The sequence below is a fragment of the Silene latifolia genome, unplaced genomic scaffold, assembly GCF_048544455.1.
Source record: "Silene latifolia isolate original U9 population unplaced genomic scaffold, ASM4854445v1 scaffold_329, whole genome shotgun sequence".
Taxonomy (NCBI): domain Eukaryota; kingdom Viridiplantae; phylum Streptophyta; class Magnoliopsida; order Caryophyllales; family Caryophyllaceae; genus Silene; species Silene latifolia.
The window spans coordinates 1-13897 of NW_027413261.1; the positions used below are offsets into that span (position 1 = coordinate 1).

At 33.5% G+C, this 13897-nt stretch overlaps 1 protein-coding gene across 1 annotated transcript; it reads right to left on the bottom strand.

Annotated features, from left to right (window-relative positions):
* Positions 1–1735: 1735 nt before the first annotated feature.
* Positions 1736–5774, bottom strand: LOC141639295 (cytochrome b5-like). Its single transcript, XM_074448456.1, has 3 exons — positions 5373–5774; positions 3057–3123; positions 1736–2276 (listed from the first exon to the last, which is right to left on the bottom strand). The coding sequence occupies exons 1-3, from the start codon at positions 5457–5459 to the stop codon at positions 2023–2025; spliced, it is 408 nt and encodes a 135-aa protein (XP_074304557.1). The 5' UTR covers positions 5460–5774; the 3' UTR covers positions 1736–2022.
* Positions 5775–13897: the final 8123 nt, after the last annotated feature.

Genomic DNA, 13897 nt, shown 5'->3' on the forward strand with positions numbered 1-13897 from the left:
ATACATGAATTTGAATTAAAATTCTACTGTATTTGCTGGATTGGATTTGTTTTAGTATGAAAAGAAGGAAGGGTCTTTTATGACAGTATTTGCGTCCAATTATTTTCTACTCAGTCATTGATACTCACCAAAAAGGTTACTTTAATGGGGAATAACTGAAAAAATTGCTGTGTTTATAGCTTTTCTGGAAACCAGGCAAATACATGCAATTTTAACAAGTATGAAAATGAGGTTGCACCCTAAGACTCGGTACCACCATGTCTTTAGAGCTAAACTAAACTTCATCAATATCTTATAATTGGGTGTAATTTATAATCCCCGCATATACCATATGTTGATATCCAAAGTCTATGATGCCAAAGAATATCCGCAAAAGAAAGAGAGCGCTTTAGACTTGTCATCCTTGAAAACAACCCAATTCATTTCGCTTTTCTTCTTCATCCTTCAATTTATGAATTACGAATGACCCCAACACCCATCTCTTTCGTCTTTCGACATTACATACATACTGTGTAGATGTAGTGGTAGTAGCATGAAAATATCATTTGAATGTGATCCAAAACATAGCTTTGCCTACTTATTTATTGATTTTGAATTCCATTTCAGCACTCTTGACAGTTTGACTAGAGATGCGAAAGTCATTGGAACACCCAGCTCAACTACACAACCCACATGCTCATTTCCAGTGAATCGTGGTGACCATACTATGCAAAGTGCAATCCCTACGACATTAGAGATGGAAGAGTTCTTTGCTGCCTTTGACCTGCATCAACAACAACTATTCCTTCAAAGGTATTGTTCTTCCTCATTCTATACAAGTGTATTGTATAACTCCATTACAGACCACCAAAGAGGACGGTTCACGGTTGGTGTTCGTTTGGGTTTAGGTTTCGATATTCATGTTAAGTACGAGTTTAGCCAACCTCATATTCCAAATCTTCTGAATTGGGGTCATTCATTGACATGTCTGATATTCCCCATTTATTTGTCTAATAGACTATATCTCATTTTTAAAGCAATGAAACTGCAGGTACAACTACGACATTGTGAACGATATGCCACAGCCTGGTCGTTATGAATGGGTGAGAGTGGACGACTAAACTGAGAGCAAACAATCACAGCCGGAGGTAGGATTCGAGTTCCTGCCTCAGTAAATTCACAGTTCTTGCTGGAAAACAGGAAAAAAAAAAAAAAGGGGTGACTTCTTGTTTGTAACATATAGAAGAGCTGACTATATTACACTTAGCCTTTAGGCCTCTAGGTAGCTTAGGTTAGCTTAGCACAGTAGACTGATTTTGTATTAACTTGATGACAATAGTTAGCTCTGTGACTGGTAATGTTCCTGAAATGTAATTTCTGTATTGACTCTTGTCCTCCTAAGAATCACACCAAAACAGGTTCAATTGTTCCACAATTGTATGCATTTTGGTTGACTTTAGCTTGAGCCTTTTACCGAAGCGTAACAAAATTTGAGCTAAAGCTGTGATGGTTCGTTCCCCTTGATCCTCAAGGATTAGGGTGTATACGAACCACGTTGAGTCCAACTCAAAACTCGCCAACATGAAGTTTAGGTTGGCTTGGCCTCTTAATCTATATATATATATATATATATATAGCTTTTAAGTGGCCAAACTGCACGATATATGTTTGAGCTCATTTACTAGTACCTGACAGAAAATGAGAGAGAGACAGCATACTAGGTAAATTGCCACAACAGTCGCAAAGTCACAAGAAAGATCAAGTAAATTTGCAGAACTAGATAGCATTGACACATTAAGCTGTTCCAAGTGTTCGGAACTATAGCATCTCAAGCAACAAATATCAGTATTTCAAGCCATACAGGGTACGAGAAAAAGGCATGGGAAATGAGAAATACCAAAGACGATTAAGTTGTAAATCCTGTATCCTACTCAACCCCTGTAACGACTATAAATGTGAAAGTTCTCGGGGGAAGAGACTTCTAAAAATAGTAAATACCATACTGTTGTTCATAAATTATTTTGATTATTCAAGGGCCTTGACTTATGCGGAAGACTTGGTGTAGAAGCGGATGCCAACAGCTACACCTAATATTAGGAGAGGAACTAGGAACTGAAGGATCTTGATGACGAATTCTGAAGTTTTGTCATGGTTGTATTGTGGCTGCTTTGGTGGCGTGTACTGGACCTTGGTAGGAATAGTAGTGCTGTCAATTTCCCCCACATACATCTCATCCATCATTGCTCTAGCCGTACTGCTATGACCAACATCCTCAAAATCATCGGTTGCATCTTTTCCTGCAACATACATTTATTGTCTTTCTTATAATCTTTCCTCCATAAATAACAGTCAACAGACTATATATATATATATATATATATATATGGGTTTTTCTAACCTATGCCCACTGGGCATAGGTTAAGAAAGCCAAAAATAGAAAGATTTTGATGATGTCTTTATGGATATATGGATAGATAGATATACAACAATACCCCATTGCCTCAATGGCTCTTGTAATCTACGGAGTATGGTACTTTGACTCTTTCCTCTTCCCTCCCGTACCCGTGTCAGACACTCGACACTCGGTCTTTATGGCGAACTAGCGATTTTGGGCTAGGTTAGCAGGCTAGACATATAAAAAACAGTGTCTTATTTGTACCCGTTTCTTTTGCGGGCGGACCGGGGAGGGGAGAGGTCAAATGGATGCGACTGGCCAAAATAACTGTGGTTAAAAAGGAAGACTCACAATGAAACTTGCGTCATAAAATGCATAACACTATACTGTATTAATTCAATGTACAAGAAGCATTGAGATGTACGATTCTATCTATCTAATTATAAATGGGAAAGTTCTGTTCATGACTGTTCTTGACAGAAGATCGTTGATTGCTCCAAAATGGGACAGTAGCTACTAAGCTTTGTATGACATCATTCACTTCTCTTTGTTAACTTCAAATTATTCATGCAACATATTAACAATTTTATCAACTATGAATCCTTGAACTGCGGATAGCAGACCTTAAGTTCAAGAGGTAACATCAACATAGACTAGAGTGCACTAATGCATTTTCTAGTACCTGTGGCAGACAATAGGACATCATCACCACCGGGATGGTCTTCCAAGAACTTCGTCACATTGTAAACCTGTTCCAAAACATGAACCATTAACAATTTAACACTACAGAAGTATTTACAACAGTCAAGTAAAAATGAAACTGGGAAACAAATAAGCATAAATGCCAAAAACGAAAATGTACATCTCTTATACCATGATCTAGCAGTGGTTAAACGCCTTGAATTGAAACTTAACCATGGAGCGTAACCATGTTAATATTCAAGTGGGGAAACCATATCACCCTCCAATCCCCTACCCAACTTGGAATTACGGCTAAATTGAACAGAGCAAACTAAAAAAATCTCTTATGTAAAAAAGGACGATCTCATGACCATAAACAAAAACCATATTACCACTACGCTGAGATAAGGAATGAAAGTGAACTTAATCCTCACGTATAGATCCTAGTTTCAACCAAGGTTACCGACTCGAATTCATAATTCAATGTAATTCGAATTCGTAATACAAAAAGGCAACCGGGGAAGTGGCAAATAAGCCCCAAAGGTTTGTCACTACGTGCAAATTAGCCTCATAACATTTTACACGTGCAAATTAACCCCATTAGTTATACCCGATGTGCAATTTAGCCCAATTAGAGATATCCGAGTGAATTTCTCGCCGGAAAATATTGACATGTTATCGAAAAGATGACTAGAATAGATTAAATTAAATAATAAATAAAAAAAAAACAAGAATTAACAATACCAAATAATTTGTCACTCTTATCACCTGTTACTTCATCCCTCTCATCTCTCCCACTCTCAAAACTCTCATATATTTTGAGCTCCTTCAATCCTCACACCTCTATCCATTTTCTCTATTTTTTTTTCATCTCAATTTTTTTGTTTGATGTACCTACACTAATTCCCATATATCCACCATTTTTGTAATTAAAGTTTAGCAAGTATCACAAAAACTGAAAAAAAAAATGAAATTTGGGGAAAATTGAATTTATGCACAGTACACTTATATACCGCCATTTTTACAAGAATTGAGCTTGAAAATTAAACGAAGTTTCGCAACAATGGCGATGGTTTAATTACAAAAATGGTGGATGATATATGGGAATAATTACAGTAAACAAATCAACCCATCGCCATTGTTGCGAAACTTCGTTTAATATATGAGAGTGGGAGAGATGAGAGAGAGGAAGTAACGAGGTGATAAGAGTGACAGATTATTTGGTAGTGTTAATTCTTGTTTTTTTTTAAAAAAAAAAAATTTTAATTTAATCTATCCTAGTCATCTTTCCGGTGCCACGTCAATATTTTCCGACGAGAAATTTACTCGGATATCTATAATTGGGCTAAATTGCACATCGGGTATAACTAATGGGGTTAATTTGCACGAATAAAATGTTATGGGGCTAATTGGCACGTAGTGACAAACGTTTGGGGCTTATTTGCCACTTCCCCGAAAATGCAATTAGCTCCAATTAGAACATAATTCGGTATAATTATAACTACAACAAAGCCTTAGTCCCAACATAGGTTGGGGTCAGCTAACATGAATCATCATCCGAATCCGTGTAGGTTTGAATCCGTCAATATGGTCAAGGTAGAAAAACAAAGGAAAAGAAAGTAGATAAAAGGTAAACAAAAGGTTTCAACACCATAATTCAATGTACTCCAATACGTAATCCACGGTTTGGTAGGTGACTAAGTGAATCCAATAACCCAGGTTTCAACACACACAACAATGAAAGAACAAGAGTTAGCTCAAGTAGTAGTAAGAGCTCTCTTATCCCAACCATGAAGTTGGGGGTTCGATTCTTACCGTTTGAACCAAAAACAAAGAAAAAACACCAGCAACAATGAGACCAACACGCATCTAGGTCCGAATCACGACAGCTACAACATCTGGCCAGTAACTATACCACTAAACCAATCAGTCATCCAATCAAATTATCCAACTCTCTTGATCATCACACTAATTCAACATGTTTACATACATAAACAAGATCCAATAGTATAAAGCAACAGCACAAGTACTTAGTACCAATCAAAGTCTACTGTAGTCCACAAAATAGTACTCCCTCCGTCTTACTCATTTGTTTACGGGTTTAATCAAAGGTAAACAAACGATTGGTACCGTGAGCGTATAGATGAAATCACCATTTAAAATCTAATCTCTTCATCCGAATGTTTACACAAACAACTAGATCAACTAACAAATCAAGTAGCAAAGTTATCATCTTTTTGACAAATCATTAACATCAAATCAAAATCATAACCAAAAAAAGTAGGGACATTTGTACCAAAATTGAGAAATCAAATACCTTTCCACCAATGACAAGCCAACAATCCTTGGCAGAGCTGTGCTCAGCAACGTCAGCTAAAGTGAAAACTTTTTTCTCCTCACCCATAATTATTAAACAAATAAGAAACCCAAAATCTCAGAAATTTGAGGGAATTATGATGTTGATTAAGGAGATTTTGGAAATGTTGGGAAGAAAAGTGCAAATAAAAGACGGAAGGAACACAAAGGTTTGGTGAGACCAAAGAATGATAATAAAAGAAAACTGTAAAAGGTGGATGACACGAGGGTTGGTGAACCTGTATTTGAAGACTCAACTTTTATTAGAGACTGGCTTACACCAACCACACTCTCTATTCAAACCTGTGGGTGACAACCTTTCTTACCTTTTTTGTTTTTATTCATATTTTTCACATTGGGGTGTAGTTTGGATTACGCGGAAGTACTAATTCAACCCTTTATTTTGTTTAATCTTGAGTTTTAGTCCCTTTTAAATTTTAACTGCACTGATTATATTTTTAAAGACTTTGCCTGACATGATTCAAGAGATTAGGTAGCTTATTTGACCAACATAGTTTATTTAACTAAAATTTCAGTTATTTAATTATTGTAAGTGTTTGTCAGGCATATTATTTGGTCAACTAAGCTATCTAAAATGAATGTTACTCAGGGTAGCATTTGACAACTAAGCTACCTGATCTTATTTTATCTTCCCTTTCAATCCATAATATTAAATAATTATCATATCATTGTACGTCATTTCACAAAAATCGACTACCGTTTCGGCTAGTTTGCTAAACATTTTATTATATAATCAGTTAGCTTATCAGTTCCTAATTTTCAACTACCTTATCAGTTATCTTTTCAGGTTTCAGTTAACTTTTCAGAACAGATCAGTTAGATAAACAGTGTAAATCAATCCTTTATCTTAAAATCTCATGAATAATTTTAGAGCATACCACAAAAAGAAAAAAAATACCTATAACATAATTAAATTACGGAAAAAAAATACAGATACAAAAATTAGAATATTTTCTTTTAGAAAAATAATAATTGGAAAAAAATAATAAAATACTAAAAATATAGATAACAAAATTAGAATATTTTTTTAAGAATCAAAGTTATTTTTCAAAAAAAATCTTACGTTTTAAATTAGTTCCAAATATATATTTATACATATTTTTTTTCCTTAAATCTTATTATATTTTAGGTTAACTATTTGTATTTATGGTATATGGTATAAGATATTCAATTTCTTTGGATAAGGGGTTGAAATTCAATTTTTTGTCAAATTAAAGGGACTTGATTACTCCGATTGAAATTGAAGGCATTTAATTTCACGATTAGATAAAGTAATGAGATTTACTTACCACTTTCGCGGATTACCAATTATCTGCTAGTCTTGCTTGTATTGTCACATATATGACGTATCACTAGACCAGTCATAAGGGTCGGATCATATTGGTCACGGGTTGCGTCTGGGTCAGAAGACGAGTGAAAAAAATATTTTTAACATGTTTTTTTTACCATTTTCTAAATCAGAAAAATATTTTTTTAAAAAAATAAAGCATATATAATATTAATATTTTAATCATATTTAATGCTTACATTAATTATATTAAAACAATTATAAAAATTAAACTATTTTAATAATTATTTTTGTAGTAATGGTTATAAAAGTTATATAAAAATATTGTTTAAATTGCGATTGTAATTTAAAGTTTGAAACTAATATTTTTTTTAAAATTATTTTTCAACTATAATACTCTCTCTTATTCTACATAAACTTTCCTCTTTCCTTTTTCATCTATTCACAATACCTTCCCTATTTCCTTATTTAGTAAAGTTTTATACTTATTTTAATCACTTTACCCCACAATAATACCTCACCTCACATCACAACAATACTTATTTTAATCAACTTACCTCACAACAATACTTATTTTAATCACCTCACCCAAAATACCTTCCCTCTCTCCAATTACCAAACTCCACTACAATACTTTACCTTATTTTAATCCATCTCCTTAATTCTAGTGCCCCTCATGAATAGAGAGGTTTACCTAGAATAGGAGGGAGTATATAAATATTAAAATTTTAATAAAATTCTTAATTTTTTTTTATCAACGAGTCAACCCGTTTGGACGATTTGACCCTAAAATAGTTGGTCATTTGGGAATTGGTTGAGGGAGGCTTGGGTCGACATTTTCGAGTCTTGACCTTAGAAAAAACAGATCGGGTTGGGTCGTATTTTAAAAGGTCTACGTATCACAATCCGTTTTTCTTTTCAACATTATTTAAATCGGTTGTAATTTGTAAGCATGTTGTTACTTCAGTTCAGCTAAGCTCTATTCAGTTCAGTTCAATTCAACTGTTTTCAGCTGAAAAAACAAGGCTTAGGTGTCATCATAACTTGTGACCGTCACAAGTAAGAATTTGTTATAAATTACACCAAGTCTTGAAGATGGGAATACTCACTTTATTTTGATGATTTTTTTTTTCGTATTTCAAGTGATCTTACCTTGATATTTCTTATAGATGGATCAATTAATTAACAACTGAAACTCAATTGACTTGGTTCAATTAGTTAGAACTTAGAACTTGAATAAATAACTTATGAGATTAGCCACCTAATTTATAGATGGTGGCACTATTTGTTTATGATTTATCAAACTGTTGTTTATGGTGAGGTCGTGCTAATGATTGTGGATGTAGTTGGAGTGTGATTGTGTTAAAACCATGGCAATGCAGCTAGAATTGGTTGAGAAATTCCAGTCTTGTTGGTATGTATGTAAACATTCGACTTAGGGGGCCTAATTTAGAACTATGGCTCAAAACTATCGGTAATATATTTTTGATGAAATTAACCACTATTCCAGAAGTCCATCTTTATAAACTTAGACTTTATTTGACAAGACATTTTAATAACTTAGTATATGATTATTGGTCAGACTCACATAAGTCTTAAAACTCGGTTACATCAGCTTTTCACTAACTTTTTTATTTCTTTATTGTTCAAATTCATATCTGACTCTATACATTACCCGTCAAACTCATCTCGAACTCTACTTCTTCCACTTCACTTAAAAAAGTGCGAGGGTTAAAAAAAATAACAAAAATAAAATAATATACTTCCTCCATACCAGACCAATGGTAACATTGACCGTTTTGTCACTATTCATAATCGTAGGGAATCTTCGATATTATTCTTAATTTATAAGACAAAATATAGTCATGTGAGATCTTGTTTGATTTATCGTCATGAATGCTATAAGAATATCAAATTTTTATAATTTTTAATAATGCGTAACAAAAGATATTTACGTTGCAAAACATGTCTCGACAAGTGTGAAAAAGTCAATGTTACCATTGGTGTGGTATGGAGGGAGTATGTAATCCATTCATTAGATGGCTTGAAAATTGTGTCATGACCTTACAAGAGTCTTAAGTTTTAAATTTTAAAGACTTAGGCCATGTTTTTTTGGACTGAAATTAATCTAGTCTGAACAGAACTGAACTTATAGGATCTTAACTGAACTTATAAGATCTGAATTGGACTGAACTTATAGGGTCTGAACTGAACTGAACTTATAGATTCTGAACTTAGCTGAACTGAACTTATAAGATCTGAAGTGAACTTAAATTAAGTGACGTATATGATTTGAACTGAACTTATAAGATCTGATCTGAACAGGACTTATAGGATCCGAACTGAACTTATAAGATCTGAATTGAACTGAAATTATAGAATCTGAACTGAATTGACCTGAACTTATAGGATCTGAACTGAACTTATAGGATCTTATCTGAACTGAACCTATAGGATCTGAAGTGAACTTAAATTAAGTGACGTATAGGATCTGAATTGAACTTATAGTGTAACACCCCCATATCCCAAGGTGTCTTACCAAGAAGGCAAGAACCACCCTAGCATACGAATGTACTACCATCTCGGTTGCCCGAGGTAAAGTATATCACAAGTGACCATAAAATAACATGATTTAAACTTCAACTGTTTAAATGTATACAATCGAAACCAAAAGTACTACAACTGGCAAAACCAAAATATCCAAAACTATAACAACTGCCAGCGGAAGACTAAAGACTCTAACACAGGTGATGACTCCATCCAGCTACATCCCGCGAGCTATCCATAGAAGTACCTGCTAATCAAGTGCTCACTGTTTTGTAAAACATAAATGGGGTCAGTTCACTGAATAACCAAGATAAGAGAACAACAATAAGCATCCAAATCAACCATACACACTCCTCGAACCTCCAATTCATCACCAATCACTGACTACACACCAAAGTGTGTAACTCTGCCAGATTACCCATCGCAACAGGTAATCCACCGCTAGTGGGGACCACAGCCTTACCACCTAAGCTCCGTTCAAAATACCAAGAGCAAATAACCCATGTTCATTAAAATTCTATTATTAGTGTTAATTTACTTAAGTTTACTTAAGATCAATAACATTAAGATGAGCGAGAACAAATGTTTCTATTAATTTTTTTTAAACAAATCTAATACTCCGTAGTAGATTAATAAAGTTCATTATCAGTTATATACTTATATGGTAAATGTACAGTATTGGCATTGCTCAACTTACTCCTCAAATACAACTTAAACAAATACACCACAATATACAATACAAAGCAAAGAAACTAAAAAAGGAAAAAGAAAAATGAAAAACCATTGTTGGGCTCGAGCTTGACGTTGTTTATCTTTTTCTGAGGGAAAAAGATTGTTATAATTAAACGCAATATGCCGATATAAAATCGGTGGTTACACAATCAGCTATCATCTCGGGGCACATGTCAACCCACACCCAAGTCAAAAAATCCAAAGGGGTGTAGCGAGTCATACAATGAGCCGACTCATTACCACTTTACCAGTAGTCCAGTACGTCTAACAAAGCTATAGGAGGCAGAATCAAAATTATCACAAATGATCAGAATCTCACTGACCATAGTTTTGCTGGAACCTCCCAAGGTTTGAGAGGCGTGATAAGAAGTAGCGAATCAGACTCCAAAATTACCGCACCTATCCCCATTTGCCTCGCCAGCCTCATGCCTAGCACAACGGCCTTAGCTTCAGCAATGTCTACCTCCTACCGAGCGCGAGCGCACACCTGCTGGACAACAGCCTAGCCTACGCTTCCTCCGTTTTCTCTAATGCCGACAACCATTTCACTACCCTTTCCATCAAGAGTAGATGCACCCACATTAATCTTCCCAACACCCATTGGTGGTGCACCCCAAATTTTCCCCATCCTGTTCACGCCCACTTCTTATATCCCTCTGGTCGGACTCACGCAATTCAAAGTAGCATTCCCAGTTTTCTTATTCTTAATTTCTTATATGTGAAAATGGGCAAAAGTTCATTTGAGAAAGTTGTAAGAGTATGAAATAACTACTTTCTTTAAGATGCACCTCCTATATATTTTTGTATAGAAATAAGCAACAACACCCACTCAACACCCATAAACATATAAAGATGCCGAGTAATAGATTAATCGCTCCACCATAGTGTCCATAGAACATTTCCAGATGAACAATCAACGACCTATAAAACAATAATACCCAATTAGGGCCAATATTTGATTGAGATCACATTCAATGAAACAATAGTTTAGTAACTTAATCAAACTTAGGATCAATATTTTAACATTGTTTATGCTTAATCAACCAAAGCTATCAAGCTAAACATAAGCGAAATTTCGAGTAAAGAAACACAACTAAAATTGCTCACCTTCCATCAGAATTAGGAGCAAAAGTTGCACTTTGTTCAGTAAACGTTAATCTCAGTCCTGCAATTAGTGAAACTAATTACCCATTGTGCTCAACTACCCTATCAACTATACAGTGAATCACAATTACATAAATAACACAGTTCATCACCATTATTACACAATTAACAAATATAATTAGAAAATCTTCGGCCCACATAATATTTCGTCACTTTCAAAACTAATATGACTAATGTAGGACAATGAAGAATAAAAAAACAAAAGAAAGATTCATACTTTCACACCAATTTGTGAATTCTGTAGCAAGCTTGTTCATCTTGTGTAGAATTAGAAGACAAACGTCATGTTGAGGGTCAAGAGAGACCAAAAAAAACATTCTAAATTAAATTAAGACATTCTAAATTAAATTTACAGAGAGATATAACCTAAATAGAGATTACAATGAAGAATGAACAAAATCATCCGACGCGCTCAAGTCATAAACTTAGCAATTGAAAAAAAAAAGAAGATAAGAAGAGGTTAATGGATCCTTTCCTCAATGAAGGTTGAGGGGTATTTATAGGCTTTCACCTTTTGTCACGTAGTGGCCAAGTGGCCAAGTGGAGCATTACATCAAAAAAAAATCAAGCTTTCAATATATAACTGACTTTGTGGACACCCTTGACAATATAGTATGTGCGAGCAATTGAAAAAAAGAGTAAAGAAGATATGACACATCGCAACAAGTAGTAGAGCATTACATCAAAACCAAAAATGATTATAACTCACTTTGTAGACATAGTATGTTCCGGCACTTACCATGATTATACGGGAACAATTTGTAGACCGCGAAGCGTACTATTGAATCAATTACCCCCAAACCTGCAAAATCCGAATTAAATCGTAACTCAGAATAATCAGAAACAAATTGTATCAATCCAACCCAAAATGCAAAATCAGGTTTAAATTGTAACTCGGAATATACAGAAATAAATAGAATAATTTATTAGCTTCACCCCAACACAAACAAACTATATATTAATTTATGACATATACATTCCGGCCAATAGCAACAAAAAAGAAAATAGAAACGCAGGTGTGAAGGTTCTAGATGAAGTTACCGGCAACGTAAATCAGTGAAGCAGCAATCGGAGTTAAATAGCAAACATTGATGTCATTGATAGTCATTTAGGGTGAATTGAAAAACGTATGAAGTATTGAATTAAGGTTTCTATTGAATTGAAATTGGGGAGAAAACCGTTTTGGATTGGGAAAGATGAATGGTACGGAGTTATTATTGAATCATTCATGAATATTGATTTGTGATTAGTAATTAATCATTCAAGAGCATTGATTTGCATTAAGTTAAATTTGTATTGAATTGAAATTGGGGAGGAATTCGTTTTAGGTTAGGGAAGATGAATGGTGTAATTGTTTGTTTGTTTTTTCCATTTTGTCGACTGAATGGGTAGTGTTTGAAAATGTGTGTTTTTTTATGTTTTGAAGTCATTTACGCATGCCACATAGGATTTTCTACACACCCCTCAACTAACCTTTTTATATTATTGTATAGATATCTTGAAATTATTAACTTATAGTTAATGCGTATTTTTTTTTAGTTAATTAAGTTTAAAACTAATGGAATATGTATGAATTTTTAAAGGAAATAAGTGAATTAAATTAATGCAATATAACAATAAATTGATAATCCATGTTATATTAGTTTACCAAGTCACATTGTTATGTGTACGTGACTTTTTTTCATCCCACGTGGCATTGTCTACATGACATTTTTAGGCTAACCTTTTAATAATATTTTATAGATTTTCATATCCTTTTACGTCATTTTACCAAAATCAGCTACCTTTTCAGCTAGTTTGTCAAACACATTTTTATATAATCAGTTACCTTATCAGTTTCTAATTTTCAGCTACCTTATTAGTTACCTTTTCATTTTCCAGTTAGCTTTTCAGTTTTCAGCTACTTTTTCTGGTTTCAGCTACCTTTTGAGGTAGTTTTTGCCAAACAGAGCCTAAATATGAAAAGCTTTCACATTTTCCCGCCTAAAAACACCTTCCTATTTTGATATAATTAACTCTTATTTACTTCCTATTTTGATATAATTTTTTATCTACAAAGATTTGTCGTATAGAGGATTTGTTTCTAGGTTTTATGATAAAAATTTCATTGACTTTGTAAGATAAGTAATAGCTACTCCGTAAAATATATGTTATTAAAAAAATCTCCTCTTCATTTTTAGCTTTCCCATTTATTTTCTCTTGATCTCCTAGACAATATTTTGACCGCTCTTTTCAACACACATATGTAACTTCTTTTTTGCTTGAAAATGATATTTTGTGAAAGAAAAGAAATTTCGATAAATGAGAAGATATAAAAAAAATTGGAGTATAAAATAATATCACTAATTTCGCATAAAAAAAATACTTTCATTAAAATACACATTTCATGTCACTACATAAGTCTCTTGATTAATTTTGTTGTTTTAGTTTATTTTCTCAACTCAAATAAAATAATGAGAAACGTTACAAAAGTAATGAATTGTCAATTTATAATCTATAAATAATATACTAAAAACTAAAACTCTATAAATACCGTACATGCAATGCACGGGGTTTACACTAGTTATTAAACTAATTGAAACACTAACAACTATTTAAAGTAATTACCAGTTTAGACTCCGTGCATATAATGCACGGTACTTATAGTTTAATATTTTTATAAAATTATTTATATAATATTGGTACCTTATAGTTATTTACATTTCTTATCATTGTATTTTGCTTTGATAAATAAA